The sequence below is a fragment of the Ochlerotatus camptorhynchus genome, unplaced genomic scaffold, assembly GCF_037179485.1.
Source record: "Ochlerotatus camptorhynchus isolate MF236.1 unplaced genomic scaffold, CSIRO-AGI_Acam_v1.1 ptg000274l, whole genome shotgun sequence".
Classification (NCBI taxonomy): Eukaryota; Metazoa; Arthropoda; class Insecta; order Diptera; family Culicidae; genus Ochlerotatus; species Ochlerotatus camptorhynchus.
The window spans coordinates 5,429,121-5,450,366 of NW_027040763.1; the positions used below are offsets into that span (position 1 = coordinate 5,429,121).

At 40.9% G+C, this 21,246-nt stretch overlaps 3 protein-coding genes across 4 annotated transcripts in view; 2 read left to right on the plus strand and 1 right to left on the minus strand.

Annotated features, from left to right (window-relative positions):
• slmo (PRELI domain containing slowmo) overlaps positions 1-5,357 on the minus strand; it is a 28,430-nt gene extending 23,073 nt beyond the window's left edge. Inside the window, exons 1-3 of the mRNA XM_065227593.1 lie at positions 5,199-5,357; positions 4,943-5,002; positions 4,101-4,266 (exon numbers count right to left, since the gene is read on the minus strand). Of these exons, the coding sequence (XP_065083665.1) occupies positions 4,101-4,266; positions 4,943-4,974 (198 nt within the window). The 5' untranslated portion in view covers positions 4,975-5,002; positions 5,199-5,357. The remainder of the gene's footprint in view (positions 1-4,100; positions 4,267-4,942; positions 5,003-5,198) is intronic.
• A 5,438-nt stretch (positions 5,358-10,795) lies between these two features.
• Positions 10,796-12,220, plus strand: PGAP5 (Per1-like protein PGAP5). Its single transcript, XM_065227564.1, has 3 exons — positions 10,796-10,906; positions 10,974-11,810; positions 11,878-12,220. The coding sequence occupies exons 1-3, from the start codon at positions 10,811-10,813 to the stop codon at positions 12,064-12,066; spliced, it is 1,122 nt and encodes a 373-aa protein (XP_065083636.1). The 5' UTR covers positions 10,796-10,810; the 3' UTR covers positions 12,067-12,220.
• A 6,961-nt stretch (positions 12,221-19,181) lies between these two features.
• Positions 19,182-21,246, plus strand: part of Oscillin (glucosamine-6-phosphate isomerase Oscillin) — a 42,104-nt gene continuing 40,039 nt past the window's right edge. For both annotated transcript variants that reach the window (XM_065227585.1, XM_065227581.1), the window contains exon 1: positions 19,182-19,248. The gene's annotated coding sequence lies outside the window, so the exon portion shown is untranslated. The remainder of the gene's footprint in view (positions 19,249-21,246) is intronic.

Genomic DNA, 21,246 nt, shown 5'->3' on the forward strand with positions numbered 1-21,246 from the left:
GATATCAAATTTGACCATAAGGAGCCATAATCCTAACATCCAGAACCAGTTCTATTGTGACCATATGGCTCTATGGATGTCGTTTTGCAAGCCATTTATCATATTTCGTAGATGGTTTAGGTTACTCTGAATACCAATAGCGCAACATCATCAGTCAAAGCGAAGTCGTTGAGGTGCTCCATAGTGATAGGCTGCCAAAGCAGCCCACGTTTCGGTACACGGCCAATTGCATCTACCTTGATCTTGTCGATTGAGATGAGGAACAGTAGCGATGATAGTATACATGTATACATATCTGTTATGCAAAGCTCTGCCCGTGAAAGTATCATTCTGCACATCGCTGAGATTGACGATTTTATTCCACCTCACAGATTGGCGTGACTAAGTCGGTCGAAAGTCGTAGCAAATGAATACCAAATACAGGGACTCTTGAAATTCATTGGAACCTGCTCAAAGACAATACGGAGCGTGACAGTATGGTTCTCCAGCACGGAATCCTGCCTACTGCTGCCGGAGAGCCCCATCGATCTTCTTCTGGATCCGATTCAGTTTAACTTGACACAGAACTTTGATAATAATAAACAGTAGGATTTATGTCTCACCAATTGTCGCACACAGTAAGATCCTCTTTTTTTTTTGGACTTCGGTAAGACGCAAAGCGATACAAAAGACACGGTGCCCCAGATAGTACAGAATACATTTGTACGGATAGCATATGGTGAGCTTTAAGCATCTCTGCTGACATGCGATCGAACACTGGAGCCTTGTTGGATTTCATGCTTTGGATAGCTGCTTCCATCTCCTGCAGTGATTAAACATTCAGCGGAGTTTCATTTATCATCCGTCATTCACTCTTTTCTCTGAGTGCGTAGCTCAACCAGATCATCCTCTTTCCCCCTCGTTACGACAGAGGCATTTTTGATGGCCGTCTGCAGCCACTTTCTGGCTTCTTCAACGAAAGACCTTTTCACTGCTGGATCTGCAAGTCGGGGTGTGGTGAATCGCCTCTACTCCCGCCGCGTTAACCTTCCTAAAGAAATTTACATCTTTGTGTACGCTGACGACATTATCCTCCTGATCACTCACAGAACCATCAAGGCACTACGCAGAAAGATGGGCGCTGCCACAAGGGCAGTCTCCCTGTGGACATCACTGACTGGCTTCCAACTCTCAGCCGAAAAATGCACACTAGTGCACATCTGCTCTCACCATCATGCCGTCCTTTACACTCCCATCTGTATCAATGGTACAGCTATTCCCATCAGGAGGTCAGCCCGTATCCTCGGAGTTCGAATTGACCGATATTTGACCTTTTCTGCCCACTTCGACGAAGCCAAGAACGCCTGCAAGACACGTCTTAATCTGCTACGATCCATCGCAGGTCGACACCCAGACAGTAACCGGTCCATTCGTCTTCGAGTTGCTAGAACAATTTTAGAATCACGCCTCCTTTATGGAATCGAAGTTACCTGTCTCGCTCGCGAACAACTTATTACGAAACTAGCCTCTACGTACCACCAAGCTATCCGTATCTCATCCGGCCTACTACCATCCACGCCTGCAATTGCAGCTTGCGTGGAAAGTGGAGTACTACCATTCAACCTTCTACTTACTCAGACCATCTGTAACCGATCAATTAGCTGCGAGGAGAAGACAGCTGGCTCAGATGAAGGAGTTTTCCTCCTTACCGAGGCCAAACAACTCCTTTCAGCCACCGCCAATCTGGAGCTCCCCCCGGTGTCTAGCATACATTGGTGTGGAACCAGAGATTGGAACCTGAGCGGGCCCATTATCGACTAGGCGATAGAGAAGAAGTTCAAGGAAGGATCCAACTCTACGGCACTTGTGAGATCCGTCGCGGAACTCCAGAGAACCAGATACTGCAACCACACTATCCGTTACTCCGATGGATCGGTTTCCCGTGAAGGGGTTGGCATCGGCATCACGGGCCCCCAAATGTCCGTACTTCATCGACTTCCAGACCAGTACACTATATTCTCGGCAGAAGCGGTCTCTGCTTTTATTGCTGCTACCACTCCCTCAAACAAGCCGATTGCCGTATTTACGGACTCCGCAAGTGTAGTTTTAGCCCTCAACTCAGACTCTATTAAGCACTCATGGATCCAAGCCATTCAGCGATATGCCCCCAGAAAAGCTACATTTGTATGGATTCCGGGCCACTGCGGCATTCGTGGTAATACGGAGGCGGATCATCTAGCGGCTTCTGGAAGACGAGCCCAACTGTTCACCAAGGAGGTTCCACCAGGGGACCTGAAAAAATGGGTTGCCAACAAAATCTGGGACTTATGGTCAAATACATGGTCCCAATTAACTAGCATTTTCCTTACAAAAGTGAAGGCTGACACACGAAGATGGCAAGACCCCCCTGACCACCGAACTCAGGTTGTCCTTGCAAGACTCAGAACAGGCCATACCAGAGTCTCGCATAACTTTTCTGGGAGCGGCCCGTTCCGGAAATTTTGTGAGCTCTGCTGTTCAGTGGAACACATAATCTGCCACTGTACTCAATACGAAGGCTCACGAGTGCTGTACGGCATACCGGGCAGCATTAAGGGCGCACTGAGTAACGACCCGACTAGAATCACAGCATTAAGGGGCTTCCAGCACATTGACAGCCTCAGTATTTAACTAGAGGTGGCTTCTTACAGACCTCCTAACATGATAAAAAAGGAAAAAAAAATACTTTGTAACTAGATGAGGTCCCTTCTGGACCCACACTTTCTTTTCAGAGACGAACCAGCCAACGGCTGAAAGTCTCTATAATAAAGAAATCAATCAATCAATCTACTCCCGCCGATGGAACCGCGTAATGCGAATCTCGCCGGTGCCGGTTTATTCCGGCGATGCATCTTCGGCTGATGCAGATGTGGTTTGATTCTCGGTATGCCAATCAAGGGAAACCCACATGACTCTGGGCACTATAGTCGATGGGAAAAGACCGAGCCCCCGATCACAATGTCGTAAATGCCATAAAATTCTGCAAACTGCTCAACGATATCACTCGTTTCTTCGAGCTCATCCTTTGGAACTTCGTTAACGATGGCATTCATCAGTTGAGTGCCAACATTATTCTTGTCCTGTAGCTCGGCAACATTGGTTGGCGCATAAGCAGAACATTGGATTTGGATAAAATTTCAAACACGGATGCATCAATGTCATTGCGGATGCAATCGCAGTTCCAAAATTCAAACTGCAGGTCTCTTCAAAGCTTTCTACGGCTGCAGATTACTGTAGACACATGAAGTCTACCCTTTGAAATGTGCAACCCGTGCATCAATGTGAAAAGCTAGTTCATCTCGTAGTTAGCTACTGGTCAATTTACAGTTTTTTTTTTGTGTTAAAGAAAAGTCGATAGTCCTCAGTTCGCGTACCAACCGGCCAACCTCTACCAAGTGGCTTCTTCACGAATCAACTTAATGTCAACCGAATCCGATCAGATAAGATTGTTTGATTTTAATTCTGCAAATCTCCTAAATACCACCAAGCTTATCAGGCAAGTCAGGTCATGATGACGCGGTTATTTTATTCGAGATTTTGTGCACTGCTAAAGTTAATTCTCTCCAACACAGAACTTCCTCCGATTCGATTCGATGGCATTGCCTCCGACAGACAGGCTTATCTGTCCTTATTATTTGCGTCGCAAAATCTGCGCTTACGTAGGTATGTTTAGTCTTAACGCCACATTTCGAATACCCAAACAGACATTTCCATCATTGTTTTGTAAACGAAAAGTGCGTTTGATCAAACAATTCATAAACTAGTCAAACCAATACGATTTCTAAAGCCAATACAGCTAAACACCTCGCGCACACACATCTTCACATTCGATTCAACTGCGCAGAGGAGATTCGCCAACGGACGAATCAACGAGCAGCTAGCAGAGATATTCACTTGACATTGAAAGCGATAATTAGACGAAGAAGTCCGTCCGACAGCGCCCTGGTTTTCTTCCACTATAGTTAGCATCGTTGGCATTTCATTTTAAATTCACCTGTAAGGTCGCGGTCACATTCGAACCTCTCGGAACAGCTCGGTGGGAAAAGTACCACCGGTCTGCCTGATAACGCGCTAATACTAACCTTTTGGGCCCACTGTGGAAAGTACCATTTGGAACTGACTAATCGATGCGTATGCAGAACGCCATCGACGACCCTCCGCTCGACCACATCGGTGCCGATCACTGCCGTATTGATTGGATTCGGGTACTTGCGCCAGGCTGCCTGGGCCACGGTTTCCCATGGGTGGCTGTAAACAATAAAAAAAAAGAGACAAACGAAATGATTTGATTAGAAATAAAAGCAAACACAATCATGCTAAGGAAGTGGAGAAAGATATTCTTCTCAAGGTACTTCCCGACAGGCTGGTGGCTGGTGATGGTAGTGGTCATCACCCTCGCCCCAACCCACCACCCACGGGCAGAAGACCTTCAATTTCTGTTTAATAACACACCCTCCTCCCCTCGATCCCCACCCTGAACCCAAGCAAAAAGTAACCACCACCACACAGCTGTTCCACTCACATGCTCCTCGAGTGACGTAGATACTTTGCACGATCGAAATCTACCTCCGCGAGGAACAAAGACATTCCACTTTTCCACTCACACAGGCCCCACAAGCGCTCGTGTTTCGTTCATTCATTTGTCTCGTGAAACTCTGGTTCCAATTTCATAATCACTGACTGAGTTGCAGCTTGAAAGTGCCAGAAGTCCAAAGGTCACTTCACGCACCACCCCTCGTACTGTTGCCAGGTGAATGCATCAGTGCATCGGCGGTGCAATCCCTTTGAGTCATACCAATCCTGACCAAAAAGCGGACGGAAATTTCCAGAAATAAAGGTTTCCTTCTGCCCGCAGGCCTTTTACATAATCAATACATACAGAAAGAAAGGCACACCGTCAATGAAGCGGCTGCTGTCAACTTACTTGAATACATGCTCTGAAGTCCAGATTTTCATTGTGATTCGCTGAAAACGCCTTCGGAACCTAAGGAAGGGAAACGGAACAACGAGGATGCGATCCAGATGTTAGAACCCACGACAGAAATAATAATCACACAGAATAGCAGTAGATAATATTATCGGGTGCACTGATTGCAGGAAGGTGCGACTTTTTGCAATCAGCGACGAGGGTAATTATTTTTCTTTAACAAACTATTATTGAAAATAAGAATCACACATACACTCGCGCAATAGGAAAATTCGCCCCGCGCTCTTCGCACACCACTCGCGTCTAAAATCCAACCGAGAACGGAACGGAAAAAAGAGGAAAAAACCTTTCGCGGAACGAAAAACTCGAACCACCGACCGTCTCGCTACAGCTTGTATTATAAAGTGAGCGAATGAATGGCCGTCTTCCGTGGCCGCGGTCGGTCGCGGAAAAACTCGCGAGATGCGAAAAAGACTATGACGATATGTCAATGTGCGAACAAACTGTCAAACATTGAGCCCTTCGGAAAAGTTTCTGCCAAGGGGTAGTTGAATGGTAGAAAGTATCATTTAATTTGGTAATCAATTCTCACACCAAATTTAAATCCCTGAAAATCAGCAAAGTTTTGCTTATTTTGGACTTGTTGATATATCAGCAAACTATCCAGCAAAATAAAGATGCAGCAATTCAAACTTCTGTCAACATGAAATCATTTTACTGAATCTTCAGTATATCTGTTATTTTTTGCTGAAGTAAATGTTTTTTGACAGCACTTTGCTGGTTGTACAACAATATATTTGTTTTCCACTTTTGCTGAATTATCAATTATATTTTATCTATTTGTTTTTGTTTTGATAAATTGGGTAAATTAATGCAATACCTACACTGTATTTAATGCATGATTCCTTTTAAGAATAATTTATTTTTAAAAAATCACAGTATGCAGCTGATTTGGTAACATCGTTTCACCAAAGATGAATACTAAGATGAAACTGTCGGAAGAAAAACTTTCAATTTTAGGTCCTCTTTCACGGTCCCTTTCATCCAATGAATACCCCCAGCATGCAAGGTAATTTTGTGGTTTTGCTGTCCCCTCGGTAGAGATGAAATTTGCGTGCTTTTTATCAAAACAATCACTCGAAAATCCGAGAGGGGCGACACATCTAAATCTCAATAAGATGCTCAACAAATCTCACACTAGCAAACCAATCTTCGAACAAATCTTCTTTCATTTCTCGCATCTACTTGCATCGCGCATCATCTTTTTGCAGGAAATTTTCAGAATCATCATTAATCTTCTTTCTATCTACTCAGCGTGCGCGCAGCTAATCACAGCAAAACACAATTTTTTCTGCATCGTAGATAGAGTCCCCCCCCTCGCGAAAATCAGAGATGTCCCATTTTTTAATTACTCGATTAACAACTAATCGATTATTTTTTGTTCACTGTGCTGTCATTTTTTTCACCAATGAGAGTGCAAAACTTGTTTGAAACGATCGGTGATGATCCTCTGCAGAAGTTAATGCTTATATCGGCATGATATAACCGATTACAAATATTTTACTGTTCAGTTCGTTAATCGATTAATCGATTATTCGAATGAAAATAGGCCATCACTAGATGAATGTGAAACGTCATTTCAAATATAAGGACCGTACATAAATAATGATACAATTTGAAAGGGACCGGGGCTAATCACAAATTACGTCCCCACGGTAGCTGAAATAAACACGAGTGTTAACCGGTTGGTGGAAGTTTCCTCTATCCAATGATGGTGTTGGTTTGCGTGGGTGGCCTTTGCTTTGTGAGTAAAGGGCTTTTGGAACGGTTTGTTTACAAATGCTGATGGGCCCTTTTCTATAGGCTCTTTTCATGCACCATCAATGTAGAGTGCGCTAGGCGATTTTGAGAAGAAGTGTCATTCAAACCATTTGTTTACATCATAATGACGAATTTCAAAACTCTAAATAATGTATACTTTATTGGACAATTGATTTACAATTCAAATAAACACACATGAAAAATCCGGAAGATCATAACCACTGGGACAATTTCATTAATTTTAATTTTTTTTCATCAATCAATTTGGCAGCACCAGCCGGATCGCTGCAAAATCGATACAGAAAGTAAAAATTCGACTTGGGTGACGATTTCATGCACCTGCGAAGGATAAATTAATCAGGAAAGGTGAAAATATTTTGCTCTTCCTATGCTTCACGGTGAAAATTTCAGCCCTCATCACTCTTTTAAGGGTTCCCTTTTTCACCGCCAGAGGCTGAAACGATTGCTTAGTTTCTATTCGCCTATTGTTGATCCAGAACTTTTTGGCTCAGCTCTGGTACTATCTTCGGTCCCAAGCTAATCGATGCACCCCTCGAAACATAGCAAAATGGGGGTACGCTTTTATATGTATACATATGTATAGTATACTTGGGGGTAATAGCAACAATCAATACGAAACTAACGATTTTAAATTGGCTCACCACTTTAGTAGCCTATTGGTCCCAAGCAAACGATTAACGTACCCTATTCTAGTCGAAATTCTAGTACTACGCAATGTTTGTTTTGATTCGCTATGAAAGTTTGACAGATAAAATGAGGGGTTATTGGTTTTTCCTATGTTTCGAGGGGTGATTCGACAAGCTTGGGACCGAAGATAGTACCAGAGGTGAGCCAAAAAGTTGAGCACGTTTCTTTGGGACCTACTTGTCTTAGAGTTACCTCTATGGTAATAGGCTAGTCAAGTAGTGAGCCAATTTAAAATCGTCAGTTTCCACTGGCTTTAACAGGGTGAAAAGAAGGACTTTAGATGTTAATTAAAATGCATATATAGAAGTACCAGACATGTTTTGCAGTGTCAGCTACTCTATCTTGTAGTCTGTGAGAGGGAAATCACAAATAGTGTCATCAAAATACATGGCATGTTGAGAAATTGAACTAGTAAGAGCAAATTTTCTCTCTCAAATTGGCTCTCTTGGGACTGATAGTAAAGCAGGCAAAACCATAGAGGTAACTCTAAGACTAGAAAGTCCCGAAATAACGTGCTCAACTTTTTGGCTCAGCTGTGTTACCAACAATCAATACGAAACTAACGATTTTAAATTGGCTCACTACTTACACTAGCAAAAAAAAATGTAATATCGATCAATGTAATTCAAGCTGATGTATGAAATAATGATGTAATAGCAAAAAGCAGATACAATATTACATCAATGGATGTAATTTTGTTCCCAAAATCGATGTACATCGTACAAAGTTATGTTATACAACCGATGGATTGACCTGGTTGCAGCAGTTTGGATGTAATATTCAACAACTTTTTTTTCTGTGTAGCCTATTGGTCCCAAGCAAATCGATTAACGTACCCCATTCTAGTATGAATTCCAGTACTACACTATGTTTGTTTTGATTCGCTATGAAAGTTTGACAGATAAAATGAGGGGTTCGTGGATTTTCCTATGTTTCGAGGGGTGAACCGAGACCGAAGAGAGTACCAGAGCTGAGCCAAAAAGTTGAGCACGTTTCTTCGGGACCTTCTAGTCTTAGAGTTACCTCTATGGTAAAACTGTATGGGGAAAAATCATTTTTATTTAATTGAAGCTTGTTTAACAATAATTTCTGGGACAAAAATGAACGACAAAGTCCCTGTCTAATTTATTTAGGTTGTCGTTCGCTTTTTTTGACCTGAATATGCACCGAAAGCGAATTATTTCCACTTCTCTCAATTGGGTTCTTTAAGAGTATTGACTGAGGGAAAGACAGCTGCACTCAGAGTAAATTTGAGTTACTCATATTTACTCAAAAATGAACAAAGTAGTCTCAATTTTATGATCAAAGAAATATCGTCTGACAGCATATTTCGTTTGAAGCATATGTTCGCACATTTGACAGATCGAATCACTCGTTTAGCAAATCGAATTGTGTACAAACGAAATGCTACTGTGGTGGTTTGACTGCACGACGGTTTTACGGGGCTTGGATGCCTTTCAGGCGCCTTCACTCGTTGGTGAGGATTGACACGGCCTAGGACGATACAGGATTGACTGGAGTGACCCGTTCCAAAAGGGGAATGCTCCTTTTCGGTTAGCTGAGGTACAACCTGAGCTTGAAACTTCGTTCGTGGTCAATAGAATTGGGTTCTTTAATTTCGAAAAATATATCGGTTTTTATATATCATCTGAAAGAACTCATTTTCTGAGCACAGCGATATTTTTTTCGAACCCACACACTTTCATCTCGATTTTTAAATCAAGATTTAAAGCAAAATAATAACTTCACTGTTTGACACTAAACTGACAAGCTGACAACTCGCTCCCATACAAAGTGACACCGAGGGGCGCTAATAGGGTGATTTTTGCAAATGTAATCGTTCTTATCTTCCAGTGTACCAAAATTGATAAAATTTTGGGTTTGGGTTCCATTTCTAATGCAGATTACGAATTTGAACTTACCTCAATACCCTTAAAGAACCCAATTGGTCCTTGACTGCTGATTGTGGTATATTATGTTGCTGCTGATTCTAGGCCAGATTAGGTCAGCTCTGGCCAGCTTCGCCAGCGGAAGCAACCCAAGTCAACTTTAGCGCTTTGCCAGCAATCGTAAATGTATCATTGAAAAAGCGTTGCCAGATGTATTGCCTCTAGCAATGAATTAAAGTTTATTAAAACAAGCAATTGTGAAGCTGACTGGATGTATTTAATGGTGAATAAATATCAAAAACTGAATAAATTAAAAAAAGACCATGTTAGGCATTTTAGCGGTCCAATTAAAAAAATTACAGAAGATTGAATTCAACGCTAACAGGAGAGATGGTAGCAGTGCCACAAACTATATTGCTCTAAGAATTGAATGTATTGAATTAATTTAGCCTAATCCGAACCTATCGAACCACCCCAAAAGTCCCTACACAGAAATTCCAAGAAAGCACGTCAACTAACTTTGCTTGACAGCATCGGTTTCAACGTAATTTTCAATATAACAATCAGGTTGCTATGAGTATATAAGACATTGAGCAGCGTGAGTTACTCAGAGTTACTCAAAATTAACTTCGGTTTTACTCATGATCGATAGTGTCTTGCCCCCAGGGTATTGAGGTAAATGCATATTCGTAATCTGCATTAAAAATGGAACCCGAAACCAAAATTTCATCAATTTTAGTACACTGGAACTATTTTAAATAAGTACGATTACATTAGAAAAAATCACCATCTTAGCGCCCCTTTGTTGGACTTTGTATGGAAGCGAGCTGTCAACGAATAGATTTAGTGTCAACGATTAAAAATTTAAATCTTGATGTAAAAATCGAGATAACTGGATCGGGATCGATAAACAAATCGTTGTGTTCAGAAAACGAAGCTCTATTAGATGATGTATAAAAATTTGTTTCGAAGTTAAACAACCCATTTTCTATATGAGGATTTTTATCCCTTCCTACCAGCGGAACAGCGCCATCTCTGTGGAAAACGACCGGACGATATGATTAATTCGGAAATAATGCAGAGAGTACATTAAATCATTATATTCTAATTTCAAAGCTACCTGCATCAGCAAAGATGCCCTCGTTTTACGATATTTATAAAAGCAATAAAATTACTCGATTACATTGACTTTGTATTTATCTCGGTATTTACACATTGCAACGCCCCTTCACTTCATGTTCACCGATAAACGTTTCCGAAGGGTTTAAAAACTTCGATTGACGTTTGAGAGTGAGAAGCATTTCAAACGCAGTACTAGAATGTTTGTTTATATTTTTTTATCTTTTCTCTGCGTTGCAGGTGCACCTCCGCACACAGAATCGTTATCAGTAGAAACGCGCAGTAATAAATCGCCGAAAAAGAAGCAAAACTGATAAGGCAACGCGACATGCGACTTCGTGGCCTCCTGTTTCGGGCACTGATTGGGGCACTTTGTTTGTTCGTATTTAACGAATTTATTATCTACTATTTGGTACTGCTGGAGGTTGGTATAGGTCATGGTTTGCGAAAAATCGAAAAGTAAATATGAAATTGATACTGTTTGCTTTCAGTGCCAATGGCCGGGTAAATCTGACTCGGTCAATGGCCAGGAACCGGTCAAGGTGATGCTGCTGGCGGACACCCATCTGCTGGGGCCACTTCACGGGCACTGGTTCGATAAGCTACGTCGCGAATGGCAAATGCATCGAGCGTTCCAATCCGCCATGACGTTGTTTCGACCGGAAGCGGTTTTCATTCTGGGGGATGTCTTCGACGAAGGCAACTGGGTCAATCAGAAGGAGTTTGATGTGTACGTGGATCGGTTTAGGAAGCTGTTCCACACGCCGCAGGGAACTCGGTTGTTAAGTGTAGTTGGAAATCACGATATTGGATTTCACTATGCAACCCACCCATATCTGGTGCATCGGTTCGAGAAGACGTTCAATAATACCGGTGTAACACTGACCAGCATTCGAGGGGTCAATTTCGTGCTTATCAATTCGATAGCCATGGAAGGCGATGGGTGTCAGCTGTGTGAAACGGCCGAGAAGGAACTGCGTGCCGTTTCGGCAATTTTCAAATGTGGCCGCGGAATTGGCCAGTGCAGGGGCGTACCCAAGCTGGAGGAGTATAGCAAGCCGATTTTGATGCAACATTTCCCCACGTACAGGGATTCGGATCGGGAGTGCAAGGAGCACGATGCTCCGCAGATAGAACCATTCCGGGAACGGTGGGAGGTCATTTCGAAGGAGTCGACCGATTTGATTGGGGAACTGCTGAACCCTAGGTTGGCTTTCAGTGGCCACTCGCATCACTATTGTTACGTGGAGAAGAATCGGCTGGGAATTGAGGAACATACGCTGTCGTCGTTCAGCTGGCGTAACAAAAATGATCCGAGTTTTATTTTGGTGAGTTGCATCAAATTTGTATGGAAGTGTTAGCTAATTGTTATTTCGTCAAATTTTATTCCAACAGGCTAAAATATCTCAGGCGGATCACGCAATATCCCGTTGCATGATGCCAGTGGAAAACACGGTCATCAACCTTTATCTCATCGGTGGTATTTTGCTGGCGCTATGTTCGATCTTCCGATTGGTCAAATACCTCTGCCATCTGAGAGTTTTCTACGATGTTCGTAAAAAGTACTACAAGCTTGGCAAGTAGAAGGCTTTAATTAGTTTTAAGGTGATAATTTATTATTTGGTTAGATGCAGAATGTGCGTAGGATTGATCGAGTCATAAATTTTATCTTTATGCTAATTAAATCGAAACTTCTTCGTCGTTCACTAGGATTGTAAATTCTACCATAGATTAGGGTCACAAAGCTAGGGTTAGTTTGATTATGCAGTAAAGTTTTAGTAAGGTCATAAGTGTCGTGAAAAAATAAATAAACTTTGTTGATATTAGCGTAATGGAATTACTGCGCTTGATTTGGATGACATTTTTTTGTGTGAAATTCATTGTACATATTTTTATGGGATTTTTCCTATTCAAGGCTGAAAACCTCTTTAATAAAGAAACTAATTCAAACTAAACTTCTTGCTAAACCGTTTAAAGTTACACAAACCTCCCGAAGACTCTATTCCAAGCACGGAAAATTTATCGCGAACCCATCCAAAAGATGCTTTTCCAGATCATGCTGCGTTGTACACACTATTTCAATCTTACCCAAAATTGCAACAGTGGCGCTACTCCAATTTTGTGTGTAAGTTATTAGGTCGTATGAACCAAGGGGGGGAGGTGGCTGTCAAATACGAACAATCGTCGCCTACCTCACATAACTGGTTCCAAACGTAAACAAGCCATAAGAAACCTACAGCGTTTGTTTACGTTTGGAACCAGTTTCATACAAGAATGATCAGTAGGCTGATTTGACAGCACGTCCCCCCCCCCCCCCCCAGGTATGAACAAAAAGAGTTTACTTTCCTTTCCTGCGCTTTTCTTACGGATCACGTAAACTGTGTGTACGTAACAAGAAAAGATTGTAAAGTTTGTGTTTGACACATAAAACCTGCAAATTTAGCTTTGGCAGAGTCACAATTGACGAGTGCACGGATGGAGTTGAGTTCACTCACTCGACAAAAAGTGACACAACAGCGGGGCCCTGTTTACTAAAAATGAACACATATGTGTTCATTTTTAGTAAACAGGGCCCCGCTGTTGTGTCACTTTTTTGCCGAGTGAGTGAACTCAAATCCATCCGTGCACTCGTCAATGAGCAATTTTCTGATAGCCTCTTTGCAAAGAGTGGATGAGATAAAATCGCTTATAGACTTCTCTGATGTTTGTGAATTACACAAATATTAGTGCAGAACTTAAGAGTAAATTGAAAGGTTTTCTTGCACTAATATTCGAAATTTTGTTCATTTAAATCAAAAATATATAAACGGCGCCGGTGGTGTACTGGTAAGCGTGATTACCTATCACCCCAGCAGGCCTGAGTTCAATCCCAGTCGGCGCCGCCGGGATGTTCTGAGGCATAACATCTCTGATCACGCCTTCCTTCGGATGGGAAGTAAAGCCGTTGGTCCCCGGTTCATGAGTTTGATGGGCCGATAGGTAAAGTCCAGGTGTGGGAGCTGCTTTCCTAGCACGTCGGTAGCATTGGTGCTCAGCACGGAAAACAAGATCGACGGAAAAAACAAACCAAAGGAAAAAAAAAAAAAAATCAAAAATATATAGGTATGTTCATTATATAAAAATATAAATAGTTCAAAGTAAATTGAAAACACGTTTTCAACAAAAATATGTGTGTTTGAAATAAATCCAAAAGCATCCCTAATAAAAAATAACCATAAACGAACGATAACCCTAATCATTGAACTATTCCATAAATGGTTTGGATGATACCCAGAACACGTCGTTAAGCAAATTAACCATACAGTTTTTATTAGGGATGTTTATTTCAGCAATACATATTCTGGGTAAACAATTTTCAGCGTGTCCTTTTTTCCTTGTTGTTTACATTTGGAAAACTCAACCGAAAACCGGCTGCAAGCTGCGAAACCGAAGTACACTCAAAATTATTATTATTCTGAAATAGATTAAAATTTAATCCTTTTACGGATTAACGAATTCGTTATAGGGTTTTCGATCTAATTTGCGTCCTACTAAGCACAAAGCGCACTTTACCTCTCTTTTCTGAACGAGTTTTAACTAAAAATGGAATATTTCTGTCAAAGATGACTTCTAAATTTATTCAACGCAAGTAAGGGTTCCAAGCTCGACAAAACCGGTGGAACCCCACAATATCAACGTCACTTCGTCGTTTATGATGCCGATCCCCATATCATTCTCACCCCAACGCGACGTCGAAAGAAAAACAGATTATCCCACAACACCAAACGTAGAAAGAGGCCGGTATGAGGACCAGCGTGAGAAACGACAAAACGATACTAATATCACAAAGTTTCACCGGTTTTACTGAACTGGAACCCCCGGATCTTGGAACTGGATCCGAACACCCATAGACCACCCTTAAGGGCCCATGTATTAATTATGTCACGCTAAATCGAGCATCGAGCGTGACGTTTTTCCTATACCTAAAGAATTGCTTGTCACAAAATCTTAGACCCACCCCCCATCCCCCTTAGAGCGTGACATAATATATGCATCAACCCTAATCGCACCGAAAAATACCAGGAATATAGATGCCCTGTCTGCCGATTTCCATTTTAAATATTTTATTTTATCACGCATTCAAATGCTACAATATTTCAAAATGTTTTTTTTTAAACATGAAAAGCATTTTAAAAATAAACATTTATTTTTGATCACATATGGTTGTCAAATCAACCAAAAATATTCTCGTTTATTTTCAACAAGAATATTTTTAAAATAAACGTAACAATATTATTGTTTTAAACATTATTAACAATCATTCGACAGCCATTACTCGTATTCATCGGACGTGTGCTCTTTCTGCTCTACTTAACTTGGTGAAATATTGTAGAGAAAATGAGTGTAGTTCGTAAAAACACACTTGTTGTTGACTTCAGTGTCCTTCCAGTTCGTCCCAATGCGGGAAAAGTGCAAAAATTCTTCGAGAACAATATTGCTGATTGCATCTGAAACTGGACTATCCCAAAAATGCAAAAAGTGTGATAAAATTTCACGTTTCCGTCAAATCGTTTTGATGTCTTCGGAGCACTTATTGCTTGCATCATAAGAAATAAGTGCACCGAAGACACCAAGACGATTAGACGTAAACTTGCAGTTTTATCACACTTTTTAATAAGTGAAAACCGAGGTGAAAACGCGCTTATTAGTCCAATTTGGTGTGAAACGCGCAATATTAAGCTTCAATATTCGGACGTTAGATGCATTCAGTTTCATAACGTCCGAAATTGTGTTTTTATTGAAATGATAGACAATGAAGTTGCCTTGCGCTATGAAAAGGCGCACAACTATAAACACACGATTCTCTGTGCGAAGAGAGAGTTCAAAATCCCGGTATATGTGGATTGTGAAGCAGTGACCGTTCGAGTGCATGATCTTCCTCTGGCATGGCCACAAGCCACTGCACACTGGGCCAGAAATACAATCTAGCGGAGCAAAATTAATAACTCCGAAACGAAGAATTTCCACGACTTGGTGTCTTGGGCAAAGTTTCTCATCATAATAAGGACCATCTATTGACATAAACAATTAGTTCAAAACTCTTCCGTAAAGATGGCGCCACAATCTAACTTTTTTCTCTGAGGATTTGGAGACTTAATGTCTTGGGCAAAGTTGTTTGCCTTGACAAAATAAACAACTCTTTTCAAAACGTAAAATTTCCACAGCCTACTGATGCCGAGTTATATGGAGTTAAAGAAAAAAATGTCGAAAATATGGTTTTTTCTTTCTGTTTCGGTTTTTTGCTGACAACCATATAATGTTATATTTTTCTCTTACGAAAATGCATTAAATAAATAACTTTTGTGGTTGGTGCTAATGTTTAATTTGTTTTTGTATAATTTCAGGTGCTAAGGTAGTTCGGTGCCTCTGGATAGTGAGTTTGACGGTGGTTCAGCAAGAATAATATTGAGACATACGGAAATGCAACAAACGTGTCAAATTAACTGCATTGGTAACAAAAACACAGAGCAGCGTACACCTGATGTCACACACTAAGGTGATGGTAATAACCCTAATAAAATTGTTATGGTTATTTTGCTTAACGACGTGTTCTTGGTATCTTCCATACCATTTGTGGAAAAGTTCAATTATTTGGGTTATCGTTCGTATATGGTTATTTTTTATTAGGGAAGGTGGGTGATAATATGACATTTACACAAATGCGGAGATCAAATCAGATTGGTCAACAATTTTGCTCCGCTAGATTGCATTTCTGGCCCAGTGTGACTGTTATGAACCACATGGCAAAGAACGGGACAGTGATTTCCAGTCGACATGAGAAATGGAAGCACTACTTCCCAGGATTCATGAGCGGTGTTCGAGTTTTGCGAATGCGACTCGAAAGCGCCATTCCATCGTACAGCACGGTCGACAACGAAACTACGTTGGTAACGTACGACAAGCAACCAAAAACGTGCCGCCATTGTGGCCGAGCAGCTCATCCCAAACAGAAATGTTTGGATGTAGCCACATCGAACAATAGCACCGCTCCAGCAGCTCCACCAACCGAGGGGGTATTCAGTCTCGCTGATTTCCCGTCGATTGATATCGAACAAAACCAGCCAACGACATCGGGTCAATCATCTCCTGCTTTCACCGGGTTCTCAGCAGAAGAACAACAGCGAAACACCGACAATCAAACCGAGGATCATCACACTTCAAGCAACGACGGAAAACTCTAGCACCAGCTCATCAAACACAACAAAGGATTTTATTGAAAATACCAACAAACGCCGGCTGTCGAAACACAATGAGAACGAAAAAAAAAGAAAGTTCGTGCTGATCAGTGCACGCAGAAGACTGGTCAGCAAACAGATCGTTTAGATGAAAATAATGCAACTTATCAAATAGGGGATAATACGTTTTATTTGAAAAATAAAAGCGGGAAGGGATCTAATTGTTAATAATGGTCATCGGCCCAAGCAATGCCTAATAGGCGAGGGGGCCTTATAAATAAAAGCAATAAAAAAATATTAACAATGCTTCAAACATGGAATACGTTTGAAATCAACCTAGTTTATGTTTGTGGCCAGAACAAACTGAGTTTACGTTTAAATTTACCTCAAATATGTTTGTTTCGATGGTGAATTTTTCTGCGTGTACTTAAAATTTACCCCAAGTTCTGCACCAAGGCTGTGAACCATTTGCCGAGTTAAATTTAACTCGTGGTTAAAAGTGACATTTCGAAAGTTATTTTCTATGTTCGAAAATCCCTGTGCTGTCGATCGACCGGTTTTCGAGAAGAACTTAGCCAAGGTTGTCAAAATTTAACTTCTTGTCTGTCAGATCGGATAGCAGGGTTAATCGATAACTTTTCATTTGTCAAATTTTAACCAAAAGTTAAAATAATCCACCAAATGGTTCAGAGCCCAAGGTGACTATACATATACCAAAAAGAACCAATGCAAACTTTTATTTCAACCAATGGTTTTTTTAATTTTAGCAACGATTTTTCTTTGTGTGTAGTAGACTGATGCAAAATTTGAAATTTTCGCTCCACAGTGCCCAAACGGTTTCAAATCAGGTCCTGATTAGCCTCCCAAAATTTAAACTCATTTGGTAAGAAAGTGGCTTGGCACAAACTATTCGAAGTTTATATGTAAATTACTATGGGAAAAACAAACTTGTTGTTCATTGTCTTCTACCCATTTTCCATATTTCTTTTTCGAAAATTTATATAACTATTCTTACGGAAAATTTTCTTAGCTACAACTTTGCTGAATTTCGTTTTGAGCCAAATGTCAAATTAAATTGTTATTAATTGTTTAAGAGATTGATAATCTTATGGTATGATCAAGCAGCTGTTCAGTGGGCAACACTGTATTCTGCAGTGTAACATAGTAGCCATGATATTTGTGCTCTATTCTTCGCACCAGAAACACCAATGTTGCCTGCTGAACAGTTGAATGAGATCATAAGACATTAGTGACTTGAATCATTAATAACTTTTGTTCCTTACATTTGATTGAAAAGTAGTTTTGAACAAAGTTGTAGCTGAGAAAATTTGCTACAATCACTGCTATCAGTTTTAAAAGCATAGTGATGTGGTGAATTGTTAGGCAGATATGAACAAAAACTTAAGTTTTTCCATAGTAATTCCCATATAAACTTTAAATGGTTTGTGCCAAGTCAGTTTCTTACTAAAGTAGTTCAAATTTTGGGAGGCTAAGCAGAACCCAATTTGGAGCCGTTTAAGCACTGTGGAGCGAAAATTTAAAATTTTGCATCAGTCTAATGACTAGTGCCGAAGTAATCATGGCTCGGACTCAATAAGGTGAAGTGTAGCAAAATTGGCAGCTAGTCAAGTAGTGAGCCAATTTAAAATCGTTAGTTTCGTATTGATTGTTGGTGCAACAGTGTATTTTGTATGTCTGTACAAGGTATTAATGGTATTATCATAGAGGTAACTCTAAGACTAGAAGGTCCCGAAATAACGTGCTCAACTTTTTGGCTCAGCTCTGGTACTCTCTTCGGTCCCAAGCTAATCGATTCACCACTCGAAACATAAGAAAAACCAATAACCCCTCATTTTATCTGTCAAACTTTCATAGCGAATCAAAACAAACATTACGTAGTACTAGAATTTCGACTAGAATGGGGTACGTTAATCGTTTGCTTGGGACCAATAGGCTAGTCAAGTAGTGAGCCAATTTTAAATCGTTGGTTTCGTATTGATTGTTGGTATTATGGTATTATAGTCAAAATTGAGTCCTTTATAGTCATTTTTGCGTATTTTGCGGTTTCCGTGTAATTGATGTGATTGTGATACTTGTCTTAATTTCTTGATGGCATTTGAAAACACTTACCTTGCGTCACTGATATACGTTGGTCTACTCGTAACTCTCACGCAAAATGTTCCCATTTCTCACGCTCCCGAACAGTGAGCAAGCGCACGACTCATCGGTGATCTGGTACTTCAAACAAACCGATGATGCAAACGCCTAAGTTTGTTTACCAAAATTGAATCACCACCGGTCACCGCCGCCGCTACCACCGTGTACAGTAGATTCCAGGCAGGGACGAAGGAACTAGCTCCCATAATCCACCAAATTCCATCCATTTCGGTACTCCCGCTTCCAATTCGTAGGTAGACATATTTTCAGCTTCGGTAGTTCGATTTTGCTATGATCTAATAACGATAACTTTGTATTGTTACCGATTTTTAGCAATAGGATCCGGTTAGATTCTACGAGGTCAAAAGGTCAATAAACCGGCTACAGCAAAACGGTGAGTAGACAAATTCCATTCAATACGGTATTTGCATAGGTTATCTTAAGTGGAGGACCACTTATCTTGCTTGTTTGTATAGCACAGATAAACGCAACTGCTGATAGCAGCACGGTAATTTTGGCTTTCAATGGGCAATAAAACGACAGTGATTTTTGTTGCTATTTTAGTTTAATAATGAGATCACAAAATCTTCGAATTCAATTGAATCAGTCCACAGAAAAGAAATAATTTATCAAAATCACACGCTACGCTTTTGGGCAATTCCCATTGCCACAGTCTGCCATATCGTCCAGCTCGATGCAAATGTCGATTAGTTCCTGCAGATCGCAGAACTCCTCCCGTGGAGCATCATCCGTATACAAACGGTCTTCGACCAGTTCCCAGCCGTATTCACTCGCTTCATAGGTACAGTCCCGGCATCGACATTCCGAATCGTGTTTGATCGACTTTGCAGCGATACCGAGTCTGCTCGTGCCGAGAATCGGTGTCACATTTTCCTCCTGAACCACCACTGGTGCCGGAGGTGGAGATTCTACGACTTCATTCCTCTGCACGACTACCGTTGTGGTCGATTCTTCCTCATTTGTACGTGCTGTCCGCATATTACTGCAAGGATAACAACGAAAGGGGGCACGATGGCGTGACGTGTAATACGAATTCACAGTGGTCCGCGTTTCATGCTGCGCCGGAACTTGAGTTAATTCATTTGGCGTTCTGTGTTCCGATTCGGACTGTCCTACCCGTAATGTTGCCGTCGTTTCGTTTGCGGGAACTGCTTCACTTATAATTCCTGTCAAATGTTTTTTTGTTTCGTACAGATCAATTCAAAATTGATGGTTGATGGATACCATTACCTTGATCATCGTTGGTAATTGCGTCGGACATGATAATTCTTATAACAAACATAAAGTTTAATTACTCCACAGCTTGAAACAAATTAACTGAACGAACAACGGAATCGTGAAACCGTTTTGAGGATTTTTTGTTTTGATTTCAAATTTTCACAAGCAGCTACACGGCCGTTCAATTTTACTCAGAGAGAGAGAGAGAGAGAGAGAGAGAGAGAGTGACGTCTACTCAGATGAAAGAGATTTTCGTAGGTTCAGGGATGCCAGACTTGATGACATGGCTTAATTTGAAAGATATTTCTCGATTACTTTTTCGAAGGGACGTATCAGCTTTTGTAAACAATGCATTTGATCTTCGGTTTGGCGTTACTGGTAGCTCGTCCACACTAGAGTCGGTGTATAATGAGTCACGCCAAGAGAAAAACAGTTGAACTTGCATCACGGTTTTCGAAAGATTCCCTTTCTTTTCGTTTGGCAACAGAGGACTTCTGCATCAACTTCAAATGACTTCTAGCGAGGAAAACAAGTAACGACTGTAGTACATCATTAAATTAGTGATATTGTCAAATTATCTTAACGAAAAATAGTAGAACTTCTCATTACTGACCATTACAAAACGTATCGCATGACAAATGTAATGCTCACTGCGTGTTTATGATCATTTCTTCGATTATAATTTATATTTAATTGCAATACCTTTCGTGGACCTTTCATAGCATCGTAATGCTTGTTTACTTTGCCCGATAGGTAGCCGATTTGACAGTTCAATAGGTAGACTAGGCTTCACTCTTGGCGTGACTCATTATACACCGACTCTAGTCCACACATACTAACACCACTATCAGGTAGGGGAAAATGTCCCCTATCTGATGGTAGTGTTAGCATACGTGGGTGAGCTACCACCCCAATAAACAAATACCACAAACGAACTGTATCCCGGATGGGTAAACTTAAAAGCTAACCCCACACGGTAAGAAATATTGTCAATATTTACAAGTATTGACAATAATATTGATGATGTGAATACAGAAATATTGTCAATACCGATGTATTGAGTCAATATAAAATGTATTGACAATACGATTATTGTCAATACAAACTGTCGTGTAGGGTTCACTAAAGAGACTGAATTGGGTAAAGAGGCGAC

What these genes read in the sequence shown, in the direction of transcription:
- PGAP5 (XM_065227564.1), top strand. Translation starts at nt 10,811, where the DNA reads ATGCGACTTCGTGGCCTCCTGTTTCGGGCACTGATTGGGGCACTTTGT. An exon ending in ACTATTTGGTACTGCTGGAG is followed by an intron (nt 10,907 to 10,973) that starts GTTGGTATAGGT and finishes GTTTGCTTTCAG; the next exon opens with TGCCAATGGCCGGGTAAATC. An exon ending in ATGATCCGAGTTTTATTTTG is followed by an intron (nt 11,811 to 11,877) that starts GTGAGTTGCATC and finishes TTATTCCAACAG; the next exon opens with GCTAAAATATCTCAGGCGGA.